The 18,850-nt window shown below is 43.8% G+C and overlaps 1 protein-coding gene across 1 annotated transcript in view; it reads right to left on the reverse strand.

The window, feature by feature from the left end:
• The window catches only part of shq1 (SHQ1, H/ACA ribonucleoprotein assembly factor), a 31,511-nt gene extending 13,434 nt beyond the window's left edge, over window positions 1-18,077 (reverse strand). Inside the window, exons 1-10 of the mRNA XM_084037725.1 lie at window positions 18,012-18,077; window positions 16,970-17,136; window positions 16,683-16,747; window positions 13,396-13,524; window positions 13,155-13,312; window positions 12,155-12,267; window positions 11,988-12,085; window positions 7,440-7,597; window positions 6,911-6,964; window positions 3,749-3,872 (exon numbers count right to left, since the gene is read on the reverse strand). Coding sequence (XP_083893851.1) covers window positions 3,749-3,872; window positions 6,911-6,964; window positions 7,440-7,597; window positions 11,988-12,085; window positions 12,155-12,267; window positions 13,155-13,312; window positions 13,396-13,524; window positions 16,683-16,747; window positions 16,970-17,112 — 1,042 coding nt within the window. The 5' untranslated portion in view covers window positions 17,113-17,136; window positions 18,012-18,077. The remainder of the gene's footprint in view (window positions 1-3,748; window positions 3,873-6,910; window positions 6,965-7,439; window positions 7,598-11,987; window positions 12,086-12,154; window positions 12,268-13,154; window positions 13,313-13,395; window positions 13,525-16,682; window positions 16,748-16,969; window positions 17,137-18,011) is intronic.
• Window positions 18,078-18,850: the final 773 nt, after the last annotated feature.

The raw sequence follows: 18,850 nt of genomic DNA on the forward strand, positions 1-18,850 counted from the left end.
GCTTATTTTGTGATGTTTAAACTGCCGACTGCTAGTTAGAACTGTTGTAATCCATCTTTAATGGATAAACGTACACATGTATGCATTGTGGTGTGTTGTGTATACAGTAACAGTTTATTTAGACAGTTTAATTACACGGAATTATTTTTTTCAAAACCGCAATTGCATTTCCTTGCTAAGAGTATCGCATTAATAGCAATATATATTGAGTTGTAACCCCTGTATTAATACATGTAACGATACATGTAATGCATGCATCGCAGTAGTAAAGCATGGCATATAGTTTCACATCAGGAGACGCTAAATTTCAATATAAAAACAAGCAGGTTCTTTTTTTTAACGGCAAAGAACAGGCAGCTTATGGAAATCTGGAAAAGCAGGACGAGTTCTGCATTTGTCTGATTTTCCCACTGATGATGATGATGTGCTTTAAAGTCGGGAGAGGCACATCTTCATCCAGCGTCAGGTCTAATATGCCAGGGCAATAACAAGACAATAAGACAATGCAGTTCAATTGTCTAGTTTGGTCCATCTAGTTAAAATGAATGCAAATATTGCACCATTCAATAACAGCAACACTATATTGCCAAAAGTATTCACTCACCCATCCAAATAATTGAAAAACAGTGTTCCAAACACTTCCATGGCCTAAGGTGTATAAAAGCAGCACCTAGGCATGCAGACTGTTTCTACAAACTTTTGTGAAAGAATGGGTCTCTCAGGAGCTCAGTGAATTCCAGCGTGGTACTGTGATAGGATGCCACCTGTGCAACAAGTCCAGTCGTGAAATGTCCTCCCTCCTAAATAATCCACAGTCAACTGTCAGTGGGATTATAACAAAGTGGAAGCGATTGGGAACGACAGCAACTCAGCCAAGAAGTGGTAGACCACGTAAAATGACGGAGCGGGGTCAGAGGATGCTGAGGCGTATAGTGCTCAGAGGTCACCAACCTCCTGCAGTCAATCGCTACAGACCTCCAAACTTCATGTGGCCTTCAGATTAGCTCAAGAACAGTGTAGAGAGCTTCATGGAATGGGTTTCCATGGCGATCAGCTGCATCCAAACCATACATCAGCAAGTGCAATGCATCGGATGCAGTGGTGTAAAGCACGCCGCCACTGGACTCTAGAGCAGTGGAGACGCGTTCTCTGGAGGGACGAATCACACTTCTCCATCTGGCAATCTGATGGACTAGTCTGGGTTTGGCCGTTGCCAGGACAACGGTACTTGTCTGACTGCATTGTGCCACGTGTAAAGTTTGGTGGAGGGGGGATTGATTGTGAGCTGGGCCCCTTAGTTCCAGTGAAAGGAACTCTGAATGCTTCAGCATACCAAGAGATGTTGGACAATTCCATGCTTCCAACTTTGTGGAACAGTTTAGGGATGGCCCCTTCCTGTTCCAACATGACTGCACCAGTGCACAAAGCAAGGTCCATAAAGACATGGATGAGAGAGTTTGGTGTGGATGAACTTGACTGGCCTGCACAGAGTCCTGACCTCAACCCGATAGAACACCTCTGGGATGAATTAGAGTGGAGACTGAGAGCCAGGCCTTCCTGTCCAACATCAGTGTGTGACCTCACAAATGCGCTTCTGGAAAAATGGTCAAGAATTCCCATAAACACTCCTACACCTTGTGGAAAGCCTTCCAGAAGAGTTGAAGCTGTTATAGCTGCAAAGGGTGGACCGATGTCATATTAAACCCTCTGGATTAAGAATGGGATGTCACTTAAGATCATATGCGAGTCAAGGCAGGTGAGCGAATACTTTTGGCAAAATAGTGTATCTTCTATCCCTTTTTTCCTCTGTCATGCATACACACAGACTCCAAGCATCTTATCCCATCAGTGCCCCGAACGTAAAATAATCACATCCTGCTCTGGTTTTAGAATTTCATTACTCTTCCTTGACTCTCCAAAAGCTAGGTCTGACTGCTTATTTGACCTAGAATTTCATTAAATTCCCAAACTTTCCCTTTCCTCTTAAGGTCGGTTCAGATGAATGATTCACAAGAAGACGAAACGCTTTTAGAATGTTGCTTAGAAAATTTCAGCGATGAACTGGTTAGTTGCAGAGCGTCTGAAGCCGTTGCTTGGGGTCTCAAAAGACCTACCTTGTCAAACTGCAAGTGCAGTTTTAGAACGTAAGGGCGTAGCTATTTCTCTTCAGCCAATCAGCAAACAGCACAGGCCGGTACGAAAACAGATTTCTGTCGGCACCCTGCAGCCGCTGCAGTAGCCAAAGATGGCTCCAGATTCCGGTTGTCAAAATAATAGATACTCTATAAATAAGCGATACTAAAAAGAGTATTGGATTCAATACTAACTTGCAAAAGTAAAGATACTTTTGCTGTCAACAGTCCCATCTCCGCCAGTTGGTGCGTAACAAAACAGAAATTCAGCTAACCCACTTAATACATTGTACCAACGCAGAAGTAGTGGGGTATGCCAGTGCGTCGTTACTATGGAAACGGTCATCCGTGTATGTGCGCGTTGCTTTGACGTGAACAACCCAGTTTTAGAACGCTAACGAACAGACGTTTGGGATTCTTTTCCAGAAGAAATTCCAGACCAGCGCGAGATGTTCCTGAACGCATGACAGCAGTGATAACAGATAACAGAGGAGCACATCTGACACTTCTTGTCTTATCCTGACGATTATGCCAGTATCATGATCCAGGGGTCCTTGTCCACACTTCTTACTCCAGGACCCCCTCCTCCGCTCTTCAGTACCTGCCCAGTAGCTCCTTAGCTGCAGCCACTCTAGCAGTGTGAAGAGTATTCTCAAGGAGCTCCTCCACCTGCTTCCTGAGGGCTGTTCAAATATTTACCCCCGGATAACATTTCCTCAAAGGCCTCAACCTGTGCGCAGCCGTTAATGGGTTTGTTTTGCTAATACCTATGAATGTTTGCTTTCGCGGCCACTTGAAATGAAGTGCCTCAAAACTGTTGCATGCATTTCCATTAGCTTTATCCTGACAAATTAATTAGTGTGTAAAGTAACGCTGGGAGGAAACACCCCCTCAGACACACGCCAGTCCGAATTACTGTAGTGTTACAGTTCATTAAGGAAAAGCCCCATTACTCATACTTCCTAATGCTTGCAAATAATGAAGGTTATGAGTCGTGAGCGAAAAACATTGGCGAAATCATTTGTTTTTCCCCCCACTTAATGAATTGACACAAACAAAGCTATGGTTATGGCAGAAAAAGTGTTTCCGAGGTAACAGAAAGAAGGTGAGAGGGGAGAGTGACTCCAGCTGCCGTTTCCCTGGCTCTCGTGATCAACTCATCTTCCTACTTAATGAGGCGCGGAAATGCTAATCTGGAGCTTAAAAGGCTTTTAATTTGCTGTCATTTACCAGCGTTAAAATCATCACAAGCTGGATAATCTTAGCCCTCACACATCCTGAGTGTGTTTACAGCGCAGAGTTTCATCTGCCCGTGGGGGCTTTTGATTTAAAGATTACTCTGGGCTTTCAGATATCAAAGTCAAGAGTCCGTTCTCGACTGATCCACATTGCGCTCCCCGAGGAGGTGGGAGTGGGGCCACCCTCTTGTCTCGCTGGAAGGAATATTCCTTTCAAAAAATCACGGCATGCTCATGAACCACTTTCTCCACACTCTGTCCATCCAGCAGGCTGCTTCGCTCCACAATGTGCCACAAAAGCATGTGGCTAAAAAGACAAGATGTCTTTATAGCGGCTTACATGTTAACACTGTATGTTGGGGGGGGTGGGCTACTCACCTGACTGCAAAATCTTAGTTGTGTCGTGGACAGCTGCAGAAGCCATCGTGAAGTGTCTGTAGAGTGGGTAGCACAAAACCCTCCGTCCAAATGACACCAGGACGTCTTGCAAGGAGCTATACGTCTGCAAGACAGAACATGAAAACAGAGTTTACATTGAATAAGGGAAGGAACTGGAGATGCAGCTGGGAAGAAAGGTTTGGCCATATATTTTGGGCCTAAGAACAACCCTCTCTCCCGTTGGTGTTCATTGCAGTCACCGCTGCACTAATTACTCCTAACAACTCCGGGCTAAACAGGGGCTCACAAACTCTTAAACACCTCTGCAGCCCTGGCCTGTTAATTGCTGCTTGTCTTTAATCACCGCCTCTAGTCTCAGATTTTCTCTGCACTAATGGACATGCAGCCTGGAGACACACGCAGAGATTTTTATCTCGTGTTTCTTTCTCTTTCTTTTCTTCGTGGCTTGTTAAGGATGTGTTGTGAGCTTGCGAGTGCGTGTCATCCAGGATCATGCTCTCCCTTGGGCTTGTTTAGCAGGAGTGTAAATAAGGTCTGCTGCTGCCGCTACTGCAGGGAGGGAGGGAGGGAGGGAATCACAGTCACACCAGTGCAGTCGACTGAGGACAAGTAAACATGCAGCAGATGGAGGGAGGAGGGGGAGAGGGCTGGGATACGGTTATAGCGGGGAGGCGATTGTTAGGCATAGGGAGATAGACAGCGAGAGGATAAAAAAAGAGAAAGCAGGGAGAATGGAGTGACGAAGCAGAACTGATTTGAGCGGTGACACAGAGACAGACAGGCAGTCAAAGACAGAGAGGAATCTATTGTAGAGCACAAGGTGAAGGGGAGAGGAGGAGGATGAGGGGGCGGCAGGGAGCGGTGGGTTGAGCGAGGTGGCCTGTCAATAGGAGCAGACAGCTCTGCAGACTGAGGGACGAGCAGTAAAGTGCTGCCAGGCAGATGGAGACGGTTCTTAACTCCACTGTCAGCGCAGCAGGAAAATGACAAACTCTCAAACTGCTGTTGAGGTCGAGGCAAACTAAACTCCTCCAAGCATCCTCACTGGCATGTTTATAATTACAGTGATTTCATCACAAGTGTTGACCATGTGTGCATGCCCAACACCCAATCAGCATGCTCTGGGACACATCTGTAGTGTAGTGTGAGCTCCAATTAATGAGGGATCTCCTATTCAAGGCCGAAACAAACAGCAACGACAAGCAACAATAACAGAAGGGAATACAATAGAGGTGTGGGGCGACATGCCTGCTCTACACACTTCACTAAATCGCTAATAACTGTCAGCGGAGAATTTATTCATGGCTGTTCATTTCAGGGGTTACGGCACAGCTCACATGCTCCTCCTCAAAAATGTGATGCCACTACAGGGATTCCTTGCTCCAGAGATAAGGCTAATCCGTGAAACGATAACCACCGTCAGGGTGGGGAAAGATCTATGGGATAGAAAGGGGCTTCGAGACCCTTGGACTATGAAAGGGTTCTGGAGAACCTCCTGAGTGGGTTCTCGTTAGCAGTCCGAGAAGGCGGAAAGTGTCTCGACAATACCTCTCATCCACGCCTTTATGTGAGGTTCTGGGTAAAACCTTCTGAAAGGGTTCCATGTGGAATTTATTATGAAAAGGTTCTGCCTCGTGAACACTTGCCTTACATGCAGACATCATCAGCCCACGAGGAAGGAGACATTTCACTACTGCGGTTTTCTTCCATATCAATGTTGAAAGCAAAGCTCTCAAATCACCTCATGTGATTGGAACCCAGTTTCCCAACAGAAAAAATGTGACACAAATGTGTCACATGGGCTAAGGTGTCAGGGATTTTTATTTATTTTTTTTTTAATGGCAGTCACACACATTACACACTTAAGTGACTATCTCGTTGTCAGCAGAGATACCACACACGCCATCATTTGCTCTTTGAATTTGGGAACAAATCAGACGATGAACAACTCCCTGAAGATCACAGTGAAGGTTTGTGTTAGAGAGTTGGAGCGTTATATCATTCTCCAATATGACTTCAGACACTGATTCGCCTGTCAACATATTTACATGGTGTGAAACCGTGTGTGTGAAAGTCACACCTCAATAATTACCCAAAGAATCTCGCTAATCGCTTTACCCACCAACCAAAACGTGTGTTGAATGATCGGAGGCATATCTTAGCAATAATGTGAATAATTCTATTTTAAAGAATCACAATTCCATGCAATCACAATGGGCCTCATGCAGCAACCTTCCCTTAAATGTATTTTTCTTAATTTAAGTAATAACATAAAAAAAATAAGAGAAGTCAGCTCCAGATTCACTAAACATTCTTAACTATCCACAGCTGCTCTTTCCCAGCTGTGCTGAATGATGAATCGCACATAAATTGGAGCCATGTGGCTGATTGTTTATTATTAGCCAAGGTAACGCCCCCTAAAGACCATATAAGGGCAGGTATTGTGCAAATACTCTGGCACATGCCCAAGAATTGGAGAGATGCCACCAAAAAAGGCTGTAAGCAAACAAACTTCGTTAGTAGTGAAATCGACGTATTGTGTTCAATAAACAAACAAGTTAAACATGTGATTTCCCCGGAACGGCCGTTACAGGAAAATCAAAGCATTGAAGAGCAGTATGTAAGCCACGGGGGCTGGACATACCCAATATCATCCAAACTAGTTTATAGACTTCATCAATAGTATGTATGTAATAACACAATCATAATGACGCTTAATAAAAATCTAGATATATGACATGATTCATAAATGTTTTCATTTCATTGTCTTCATTGCGTTGGACAAAGAATTTAAACAAAATTAAACTCTTATTTTTGGAGACAAATATAAGAGAAACTTTTACAAACTGTAGAAGTAGACTTTTGGGGAATTTGTCATACCTTGTACCACCAGCAGTTCCCTGCTAACATAAACATGAAGATTTAAAGAATCACCTATGTGAGAATGTCACCGTTAAAGACAAACCTCTCACATCTGACTGGGACACCCTTCAATGGAAATCACGCCGTGTTTTTGCCATGAACTGTCTATAAAGAACATTTGTCCCCTTTCCTGACAAACAAGCCTTCGTCTGTTTGCTGACTAGTTGGAAATAGGAATAGGAATGAAACAGAACATTGTTTGGTCCCGTTTTCACTCACCTCCAGCCAGCAGAGTGTCCCACTGAGTTTTCTGATAGTCCACGGAGACTCTACCTGCAGGGGAAGAAGGGAACTACTTATCACCACGACAACAAGAGACAGGAAACACACAGTACAAAAAGCAAGTTCGCAGCAAAGAGCAGCTTTATCAAATAAACTAGGAGCCTTGTTCTAAGCATATTATAATACCCCGTATGGAAATAAACATGTTCACATGGGACGGATTTTGGTTTCATAGCTGGGCTTTAGTTCAACATTCTGCCGTATCAAACATCACTAGGTTTCATTAACACACGCTACATGAACTGTCTGTCACAATGAAATCAGCCCCGCTCACCTCGCCTTTGTGCAGCTACCTTAGAGGAGTGACACAATGAGGCCTGGACTGAGCTCTCGGATCTGCTGGTAATCTCTTAAGGCTCTGAATGAAATGGAAGGGGGTCTAAAGGATTTGAGGATAGAGGGCTCTGTCATCCAAGGCTAAGTGCTGCGCTCAGGAGGAGTCAACTCTTCACACACACACACTCACGTTGTGCTCTCCCTCTGTAGAGCGCACTTCATAAGAATAAGCCAGCAGGATGTCCACAAGGCCGAGCCACACTTGGTAGCGGGACGTCTTGTCCAGCAGGTACGAGCGGTTGGTGAATTTCCTCAGCTGCTCCTTCTCGCCGTCGGTGAATGACATGTCTGCACCAGAACAGGGAATTTATAGTTGAGCGTTAAATTTCAAGTCACCACAAGTCTTTGGTACATTTGAGACACTGAATGCACCAGAATCCAGTAGTGGGCATGAGAAGCAGTGGACAGGTGGAGCCACAGGTGGTTGTTTAGTTTGGGCACATAAGCTTTCCATGCAAAGACGAACGCACCACAAAAAAACATCATTGTTCAAGCATGCTCAATTTAAACCATCATGTATCCAGATAAAAGACTTGTTCATTATGCTGTACGAAAAAACAGTTTAATGTCCCACGTCTTTAAGATTTCTCTCAGTTTTAGACTTTTGTCCACAAATACCACTGAACGGTGAAAACCCCGACCTCGTGTGACCACGTTTAGGGTGAACAGAGCTCTTGGAAATCAATGACGTCAATGCTGAAGGGTTAAATGTTCTAGACTAAGATTCTGGTATTTCCTGTGAAATCACCAAAATCAGCGGGAAGCCATGAATTTGTAGCATGTGTGCAGCAAGTCTATTTGGGAGTGCCTGTGTGGTCCCAATCTGAAGAATACCGTACGCAGTGAAATAGACGCCGTCTCCAAATCTCATTTATGCTACGATGCGCGATGTAGTCCGACCTTGAAATGCCATTATTACGGTAATAACAGGATCAGCTGTCCGGCTGATGTAGCAGCGTACAGTCTCGCTGTGCAGCCAAACATCGTTTAGAAAAAGTGTGAACAAAGTGGTGGGCAAAAGGTGTGAAACATAAGCAGGTTTAATCACACAGGCAGGATGGAGGCTCCATCCCTAAATCAGAGTGTGGCACGACTTTCAACAAGTCGCTTTGACACCAAAACGTCCAGGAACAAGTTTGCAAATCACAGATTCAACGCACCAAAACAGCTGCGTCAAATGGATTTTCTTCGCCTTACCACACGGAGTCAGGTCATACACACCCCTATAACCACTCGGCACAAGGGTACCCGAAAGCTCCGATGTGGATGCTTGTAAAAAGTATATACACACACACATATATAGCAGTTGAGAGTGCTTAGTTGAGGCACAACGTGACAAAAGTTGATGAGGAGCAGAGGGAGAAATAGGCCTACGATTAATTAGTAAAGCCAATATGAAGTTCCATCATTTGAAAATATCTCAAAACCTCTGCTGCCTTGCTCGCTGCAAATTCACTAACTGTTGCCCGTTGAAAGAGACATCTGCTTAATCGGGTGGGATCTGTGGCAAGGCTAATGGGGCGACACGAAAAGACTTCAATCCCATTTAAGCTATCTACGTCGCTCAGTATTGAACGCTGCGCGCTGAATGTCTGCAGGAACATGCTGCAACTCAACTGTGTTTTTCTTTCTCCCAGCAGCTTATAAAACAGCTGAAAGCAATTGCTCTCTCGCTGCATGAGGAGAGGAGAGTCCCTGCGCTGAGAGGCACCGCTGTGTATCGGTCTATCTGTCTAACGCACACACAAATACACTGTACACGCACAGACGCACAGACGCACAGACGCACACACACACACACACACACACACACACACACACACACACACACACACACACACACACACACACACACACACACACACACACACACACACACACACACACACACACACACACACACACACACACACACACACACACACACACACACACACACACACACACGCCCCCTTGCTTCTGATCTCTCTGGCTGCTGTGGGAACTCGGCTCTGCTGGGTAGGAGATTCCTGCTACATTACGTAATCTTTTAGCTCCCTGCAGGCGTACCTGAGTCCCTCGTCAGTGCAGCTGCAGTGGGAGAGCCGCAACGGAGTAGATCGCATGCAAACAGACAGAAAAACCCACATCCATGCGCACACGCGTCCGCGCACCCGCTTCTACAAACACTTTACGGACACACGCGTTAACAGAGTTAACACACACATTAACTTGCAGAATCACAAGGAAACGGATAAAGTAAACAAAGGACCAGGACGCACAGGCACTTGAGAAATACAAATATAAGAGCGTATCGAGTATTTGTTGATAAAATATAACGCAGAGTTTGGATTGTCATTCACACAGAAATAATCCCAGAGATTTCAGCAGAGTGCCGTCTGTTCTGTAGAAAGCTGCACAGCATACACAGATTTTACCATTTAAAAAAAATTATTCACAATAACTAAATGCAACATCTACACAGCGATGGCTGCATGTGGCAAGACTCATGATGACAATATATTTCCATTAATCCCACAGCCAAACGGGTGATGAGAGGTTAGCGGACCTGATTGATTTACTCAACACCACATTCATTAATCTCCACTATGGAGTCAATCAGTTCTACTGGGCATTAGCACACAGTGCATGAGGGCTTCTGCTGAATGCAAATTAATTTCTGACCTAATTCCTCTTCACTGCTCAACGGGTCCAGATGGTGTGATGGCATGGAGTAAATATGCATCGTCAAAATACTGCTGAGGGTTCGGCAAACGCTTCCAGGATTTCACAAATGTAAGAGGTTCAACATGTGACCTTGGATGGCAGATGTGGTTAGTTTTGACACACTGTGATCATGTCAAGTATCAAATCAAAAGGGGGACATTTAATGACACAGTCTGCTCAAATCGTAAACTATGTGTTGTAGTACGATCGGACTCGGCCAGCTTTTTAAACCCAGTCATAACAAAGAGCAGCAGGTAGACAGGGACTAAGCTGTCAGGACCATTTAGCCTGGGCCAGTGTGGGAATACAGGCCTCCAGTGGACAGCTGTGGCCTGTCAGTGTCCTGGCCCTGACACTGGAGAGCACAGAGGGGCCAGTTTCTACTTCATTAGCACTTGTGTCCACATCCATCTGTCAGGTGACATATGTATCAGACTTCAGAGAAGAGAAGGGTGGTGGGGTGGAAAGTCTAAAGACCCACACGGAGGAGCTGTGGTCGCCATTTTAAATATACGACAAACAGTTAAAAATCATGAGCAAGCTTTCGAGATTTGATGGCGAGCCGCTTAAATCTCCTGACCGACGCCATTCTTCACACTCAGCTGAGGCTAATGCTATTTAACCTGTCAATCAAGCCATTAAGTTTAATTTGGCCCATTTATCTACGCCCGGGCTCCCGACCGAGGCACTCTGTCTTAGAATGCAGAATGAGACGAGGGAGCCGGCGGGGCTACAGGGAGCCATAACGTTCTTCGGAGGCTAAACTCGGGCTGCGACTAATGGCCTTTGCATTGCTGACTGATGGCTGCTCATCAGCGACCAGGGCCCTCATGCTGCTGGAAACCGCCACCAGCAGCACACTCCCTCCTGCGATAATGCTATCTGTTTAATCTAAATCCTGCTCGTAAGAGTACAACACCCATGCACTGTGTATAAGCTGTGGCTGTGAGCCACGCGCCTGCTTAAACAGTGGAAGTGCTGGAATTAGCAGGCTGTTAGAGGAGCCGGATGGCACAATTAAAAAGTCTCTCGCAGAGCCGAGGCTTCACGAGCTATCGTACGAAAGAGGCTGAACGGAGATGTGAAGCCAACAAGCAGCACGTCTCAATCTGAGCCTGTGAGCTGTTGATTCGAAAATGGATGGAAACAGAACGCAAGAGGAAAACCTGAATTTGAAGAACAAAAAAAAAATGCCAAGAATGTAGAATTATTGGCTTTTTTTGTGTGACATTCTCACAAGGCAGCTGTTTAAATTGCTCAACGCGCAGCAGAGAGATGGAGTGATTAGGGAAGGTCCAAGTTCAGTCTCTCATAATGGAAAGTGTCTTTCCTGTCGAAGAGCCCCGAGGCACTTCAACAGGGAGAGGAGCTCGGTTGCTTTCTAGTCGACCTTCCTCTTGAAGGGGGCAGTGAAAAGACTCATGTGTCCTTTGGGGATAAATATGTTGTCAGAGAACAATGTCAGTGCCTTGCAGGCATAAATCCCAGCCAACAGATTCCCTGTGTGGAACTCTGCATAGACACTTTTTCAACTAACAATATACTACCGGTGGAAACTTTGTAATAGTCCTACGATGGGTAATAAAATGGAGTGTTTTAATTTGGTCAAAGACGACAAGAGGAAAACAATGCATGTTTGCCCTCTTAACTTCTGCAACTTCATGCCACCTTCTGGTAGCCTTCAGTCACTACTTTGTTGGTTACTTGCAATGGCTTGGAAAACTTGAATGATTCATTAAATACAATTATGTTATATTTGTCCCAGAATTAAAAAAAAAGGCATCTTATTATTTTTTTTGTAGCATTTTTCTGCTCTTTTTTAATTAATCAATTGTATGTTATGTAGCCGACGGAGAGAAGGGTAGATTCCTGTTAGTGTTTTCTGAAAGCAGCCTAATATTAGATTGATCCTAGCAACACACTTCAGATCCAAAGAAACAACAAGCTATATGAAGTGATAACATGAACTCACCAGCCTCTCCTTCCTGTTCTGTTGAAGGACTCAGGTTTTCCCACCATGGCCTAAACTTCAGCAGCCGCTTTATCTCATCATCCTCAAACAAATCAGCCCTGAAATGACAGAGATGTTAGCAGACAACACAGGGGGATTCAAATGTGTTTTCATTGTGATACACTTACAGGTAATGGTCGGGTGAAAAAGCAGATGCCTCTGCTTCCAGCCGCTCCTGCCTCCTTTCTGCTGATGTCGTTCCTTCCGGGTTCTTGACATCAGTCACGTCGCTCAGTTCCTCCTGTCAGGACAGTCACAACATATAAAATCCTATGTCGTCTTCAAGAGTAACTTTAATGGTCGTCAGGCCTATTTTCCAACGTTTTTGTGTCTAAGTGACTAATGGGGGCAACAATTTTTCAAATTGGTCTTGTATTGAAGGAGAGCGCTGCAGCCTGCAGTCACTAAAGGGACTGCAATGTAATCCTTCCGGGCAATCGTGCCCAGTCAATAACTTTCCGACCGGCTCAGATTGTTATTATAAATGTCTAACAACGATATGGAAAGGACCTTACAGAGAAATATATTTTATTTAGTTACCTTTCACTTGATCAGATCTGTTTGTTATTGTATCTAACCAAGTTTCACTCAAAGAGAAGTCTTAGTCTTAAGGCCTCATTCACACTGTCAAAATCAGTTAAATATACAGCAGCGACACTGAAATCTTTGATGACTAAGCTATGCTTTCTGTACGCCAACACCCCTGCTCTCCTCTCTCTCCCTCTTACTCAGGTTTTCACCATGTTCTTCCCACATCAAGGCATATTTCGGGAGATTTTACAACGAGACTTCACCTTGAGCAAGACTTGAGTGGACACAATAACAGACTGGATCAAGAGAAAGGTATTCAAAAAAAGGTAAGGTCCGTTCCATAATGTTGTCAGACACTTCTAATAACAATCAACAAAAACAAGCAAATCGACAGTGAGGAGTTGCACCGGGTGATTAATCGATCGATACGGGACCCGTTTCAAAAACGGTTTTCCCCATTAGTCTCTTCCACACATAAGTATGGGAAAACAGGGTCCAGGTCAGCCTTAACCTTTACTTGTATGATTCTATTCAGCGACTTTGTCTAATCATATTCAGAAAAGATGCAAGGAAATAATCCGCATTTGCAAACCTCACCTGTAATCTGGCAAACACTCCACACCTCTGATTGCCGAAGCCATATTTCTGCAGTGCCCTGAGCTCCTCATCAGAGCTCTCCTTGTACACCTCCTGCTCAACTTGCCAGTCCAATTCTTCCTCATCTTCTTCATCATCTCCAGCGCCTTCGCTGCATCCTTCGAGATGTAAAGAAGCTACGGTTGGTCACAGAAGAATTTAACTATTACTTAAATGGAAGCGATGCATGGATTTGACTTACCTGTGGTCAAGTCCTCTATCAGTGGTTTCGCTGAACGCGAGCCTGTTGGGGCGAGAAGACTCGTCAGCATCTGAAGTCCTTCAAAGTGTGTTCCCGCCGTTTCCTTTGGGACCCGAAGAGTGAACAGACCTGCAGCAACATGAAGTAAGGGATGTTTATTAACAATTACAGATCTGCTTCTTCATGACATCACTCCACGTAATTTGGACGCCTACCATTTAAAGAGAAGCTTGTTGCATTGTGGGTGGTATGTGTAACTGAACGGCGTTCGGGTTCCCCCCTTGTTACGCTGCATGGGGCTCCCCGCTCACCCACAGGTAAACGTCTGCAGGCGCCAGTAAAGTTTCCCTGTAATACGCTGGTTACTTCTACCGGAACAATGAACCAATACATAACTGACAGCAACGCCACCAGTTAGAATTTTGATCGAGTCTTTTATCAAATGTAATTTAACCATACCAAATTATTTTGTTGTGACTGTTTTAAACGAGTGTGTGCTTATTTTTCTTAATTTTTAAATATTGTGACTGAATAAAAAACACTTGACTAGTTACTGGACAAAATAAGTCACTTCCAGCTCTAGAAACCAGTTTAAGTTTTGATATTTAATACAAAGCTATAAAATATCAGAATATACATTTATAATGAAAAAAGGCATCTCTTTCAATCTAATAAGTATATTTCAGATTTTATTCCATAAACAATATTAATAACACACACAGAAGTTGAAAATAAATGAAGAATGCTCTTTATAAACACATATGCAATACGTCAGAAATGAGTAAGATGATAACTTATTATGTGTCAAAAGAAGAGGATGAAAAAACCGATACAGGAGGAAGTCTATGAACACAGACAACTAAAGGACGGCGTCTCATTAAAACAAATGAGAGCCAATCAATCTGGCCACCTGTGCATGCAATGCTTCAGAATGAAGTCTTTTCTTTACAAAGTGTGTATGAAAACTAAACAGGCGACGCATAACGGATGAATTAGACGGACTTGGCCACAGCACAGAGAAAATGTGATGGTCGCCTGAAGACCTCATCAAATTTCAATGCCCCCAAGTGTTAAGGCTTAGATGTGCTTTACGATGGGAGCAGACTAATTGCTCGAGTTTGCAGGCCTTGCAGAATTGAAAGCCTGAAAAGGGATCTTAATGATCATTGCTCATTATAAGTCTAAACAAAGACACTCATTAGTGGAGCTTTATTAGCAGATGTTACAGGCTTATTTAGACACAGCGAGTTAACTGGGGCCACGCTGACAGACGGACAACGAGGTGTCAGAGTCCATAAGGCAGATGTCTCCATAAAGACAACTTCATTAGAACTGATTATGTGCATCAGAAAGAGACAGACTGCGGTGACAGACAGGCGTGTATAGACACTAGCGAACACGCCACTGGTCAGAGCGTTTAATTTGCTCACGGTATATTTAAAGAAAATCCTACATGAGCTCGCTGTCACTGTGAGGAAGAGATACCACGGGCAGCCTCCAAGCTGTAATCATCATGACATCACAGACAGCTCCACTGGCCCTTTAAATGGGATGAAATAACATGATCAGTCAGTTCATTTACTCTGGCTGATTGACTGAAGTACAAACTAGACACCCAAGGGATCAATCACTGTCTGTTAGCGCAGAGAACCATGTTTCAGTCTTGGGTGACGATCATTTATTATCTTTAAGTGGAATCATATCGTAATGTAATCATATGTCCACACATCCTGATCCTCATGAGCACATAATAACTCGAGTATTTTGAGGGGATGTCATCTGAGGATTGCAGTTTTGTTTTTACATCAACATCACCACTCAGTTCTGGCAACCTTCCAGTCACAGGCTTCTCCAACCGTTGAGCCTTGAATGCATCAGTGCATACAGCTCTGGTTCCCTCTGCTAAATAACGGCAGAGAATAATGTGTAAAGGTCCACTCCAAACCCAAATGTCAGCTAAAATAAATTGTGAGTAGTATTACAGCAGCTTGTCGTATCTTCTTCTACTTCTGGGACTATCCGAGTGTATTTCAATCAAACTGTTTTCAGTCTACATTTGAACAAAATTTGATGACTCGTTATTTGTGTGAACGCGTGTTAACATAGTCAGTTAATTGCTGGAAATATTAAATGACTTTTTCCTCTATAATTTAAATGAAAAGTTATGTTCAGTTTGCACTAAAGTTCTTCATTAAATAAGAAAACATATTTATACTATATATATATATAAATAATATAACATATTTATGCTTAGTAAAAAGGCTTAACCATGTGATTATTTCCTATGGACTTTTTATTTATTGAATTGCCAGAAAACATAAAGCTATGATACACATCGTTATCAAGATATGAAATTAATTAAATACGGGTAGGAAGAACTTAATCACACTGATATCATTCATAACTAAAATTATACTACTGAATCTGCAACTGACTGAATAAAGTGACCGAATAAAGACAAGAAACGCAGTCAAGTTATCAATTTGAGGCGTCCTGGAGCCCCAGTGGTTGAGACGAACACGTCCTTGGTTCAATCCCAGCCAGGGACCTTTGGAGCACGTCTCTCTCTCTCCCCCTATAGCTCCTGTCTCTAACTTTACTGTGAAACTATCCATAAAGGTCACTCTGTCTTTTAAAAGCCCCTGTTCAGCATACAGATGACTGGAATGAAACACAGCTCAATATGTTGAGGTAGCATTTGTACAAGTTAGAAGACAAAAAAGATGCTGGAAAGCTGTTTTTCCCTTGTTGAAAGAAAGGTCAGCACATTCTGACTAACGGCGGAGGGAAAAAAGAAGAAAAGTTAGAACTTAGAAATGTATCCTTTTACTTGTTTCTGAGTCACAGAAGAAAATACAACTAATGGAAGACATCAGGGGCTGCATGGTGCCTCACAGCGAGAGGGTCCTGGGTTCCATTCCCAAGGCGGGTTCCTTCTGTGTGGAGTTTGCATGTTCTCCCCGTGTAAGCGTGGGTTCTCTCCGGGTTCCTCCCACAGTCCAAAGACATGCAGGATGGGGATAGGTTCATTGATGACTCTAAATTGCCCATAGGTGTGAATGTGAGTCTGTCTCTACATGTCAGCCCTGTGATAGAATGGTGACCTGTCCAGGGTGAACCCTGCATTCACCCAATGTCAGCTGGGATCTGCTCCACCCCCCCGCGACCCTGAATACAGGATAAGCGGTAGACGATGGATGGATGGAAGATATCAGACCCTCCCATAGAACTTATAATGGTTTTCTCCTGTCTTCTAGCGCTTCTCTGGCTCGATGCTCGTGACCTACCTTTATCAACGTCAAACTTGGCCTTTTCTCTCCCATCCTCCACTATTCTTCCAGGAAGAGATAACCTGAAAAAAAACACACACAGTCCCAGACGGTTATGCACATTAATAACAAAGCGAAACACCTGTTCATTATCTATTGATATTGAGACACCACGGTCAGATAATAAATGCTTGCAGATTCCAATCTAAGAGAGATGGTGCCAGTTGATGACAACGCCTGTGACTTTACTGCTTTCATGGACCCCTCTTTCATGCGAGCCCTTTCATGTGCATCGGTGAACTCACCTGAGAAAGTAGGGCTTGGCGTAGAACTTGAAATCCGTCCCATCGATGTAAAGGTCAAACTCTGACGTCCTGGTGTAGGGCACGCGGATGCTGAGGATCAGGTATTCTGGATCTTGGCTCAGGTCGAAAGCGGGCGTTATCATTGTGAACAGTGATGTGATGCAGACCTGGAGGATCAATGACAGAAGTAATCTCAAGCTCCAGTGACATTGCACAGGATTGCATTCCGCCACAGTGGCGGCCCGGCTGAATACAGTACGCCACCTTGTGGTCGCAGTTGATCACGACCACACAAGCAGCGGCAGCACCACATGTGAGCCACATTGATGTAAACAAAGCGTGTGACAAGTTACAATAGGTGTTTACTTGACAGTATTAACGTGCATCCCGTTACTTCCGTCCTCCCTTGTTTAGGAAAAATAACTGCACCGAACTGCATTCGAAAATCTAAACATTTTAAAATGTTTTAGTCGCTGACAAACGTGTGTATCTTTCAAAACACTGCTTCATCCACTTTACTACCTATAGAAGACGGTAATTACATCCGGCACAAATGTCGTCTACCTAGCAGCGCGTTTTAAAGGTATCTGCTGACGTTAAGGTACTTGCTCAAAATCTGATGGAGCAGTTTCAGCGAAGGAAGTCTACGGTCTAAATAGCAGAGTTTCTAATGGTCGGCATGCATTCAGACTTTAACGCGGGGCATTATATATTATTAATTAATTATCATTAAGTGACGGTCTGTGAAGAGACCACGTCTGTCGACGAGCTTCATGTCACGGTGACTTGACAGGATTTGTATTAATTAAGTTTCGTTTCGCGGTTAGCTTGCTACTAGCATGTGAAGTGAGCTAGCGTCGGTCTCCTCGTGTTTGTCGGCTAACAGCACAGCAGCAATGCTAGCCTGGTTGACAGGTTACGCCACCGCTACATAACACCACTTTTATGCAAACGTACGCGGCGGGAATGGACTGAATCCACTCAGTGACAGTCCGTAACACACAGCATGTTTGAGAGACCGTTAACAGGAGCACACACTCACCAGAAAGCACAGAGATATCCCAACAAGCTTCACTGGCAGCTTTCACATGTAGCGCCCATGTTTTACCGTAATGCCGCGTGTAAACCTGCAGTAAAAACAAGTATTTCCAGAAGACCGACAACAAGTGTTCAAGGATCTGTCAGGGTAGCATTAGAATGGTTATTGCCAAGTTGAGATCCAGGGATAAAGGTCCTTGATGAGGTGACAGGTGGACAAAGCTTAAATGCTATATGTTGAGTTTTCTTACTATTACAAGTTAATGCATGATTTAAAAATGCACGATTGACAGTCCATTATTAACAGTGTTGGTGAAGTGTAACTGTACATTTACTCTAAACTACTTAAATACACTTTTGAAGTACTTTCTTCATTGAAAACAATGAATTTAACTTGAATTAATCTGTTAATATGTTTGACAGCTACTCTGTAGTCTACCTACTATGAGCTTATCTGAACCATGCACCAAACACCACTACTAACTACATCATTGAAATGCTGCTCACCCAATAATGCTACACGGGCCATGCTGCTGCATACTGATAACTTTAGGCTCAATTTGCTTCTGTACAACTTTGAATGCCTTCATTTATACACTGGATTCATAAGGAACACGCCCATTGGATACAGACTCTGGAGTCCACATGGTAATGGGTCTCTAAATCAATACATCTGTGTGAAGTAACTGTTATGATTTGTAATTGCAAAATACAAGTGCAAAACTTTCTTTTGAAAACCTGAAGAATTAGCAAAAACACTCCCATTGCATCCCATGGACTCAGATCTGAACTTCAACGGCCTATATCTCCTTAGAGGTATATCATGGATTAAAAGCCGAGTTG

The sequence above is a fragment of the Eutrigla gurnardus genome, assembly GCF_963514095.1.
Source record: "Eutrigla gurnardus genome assembly, chromosome: 2".
Lineage (NCBI taxonomy): Eukaryota > Metazoa > Chordata > Actinopteri > Perciformes > Triglidae > Eutrigla > Eutrigla gurnardus.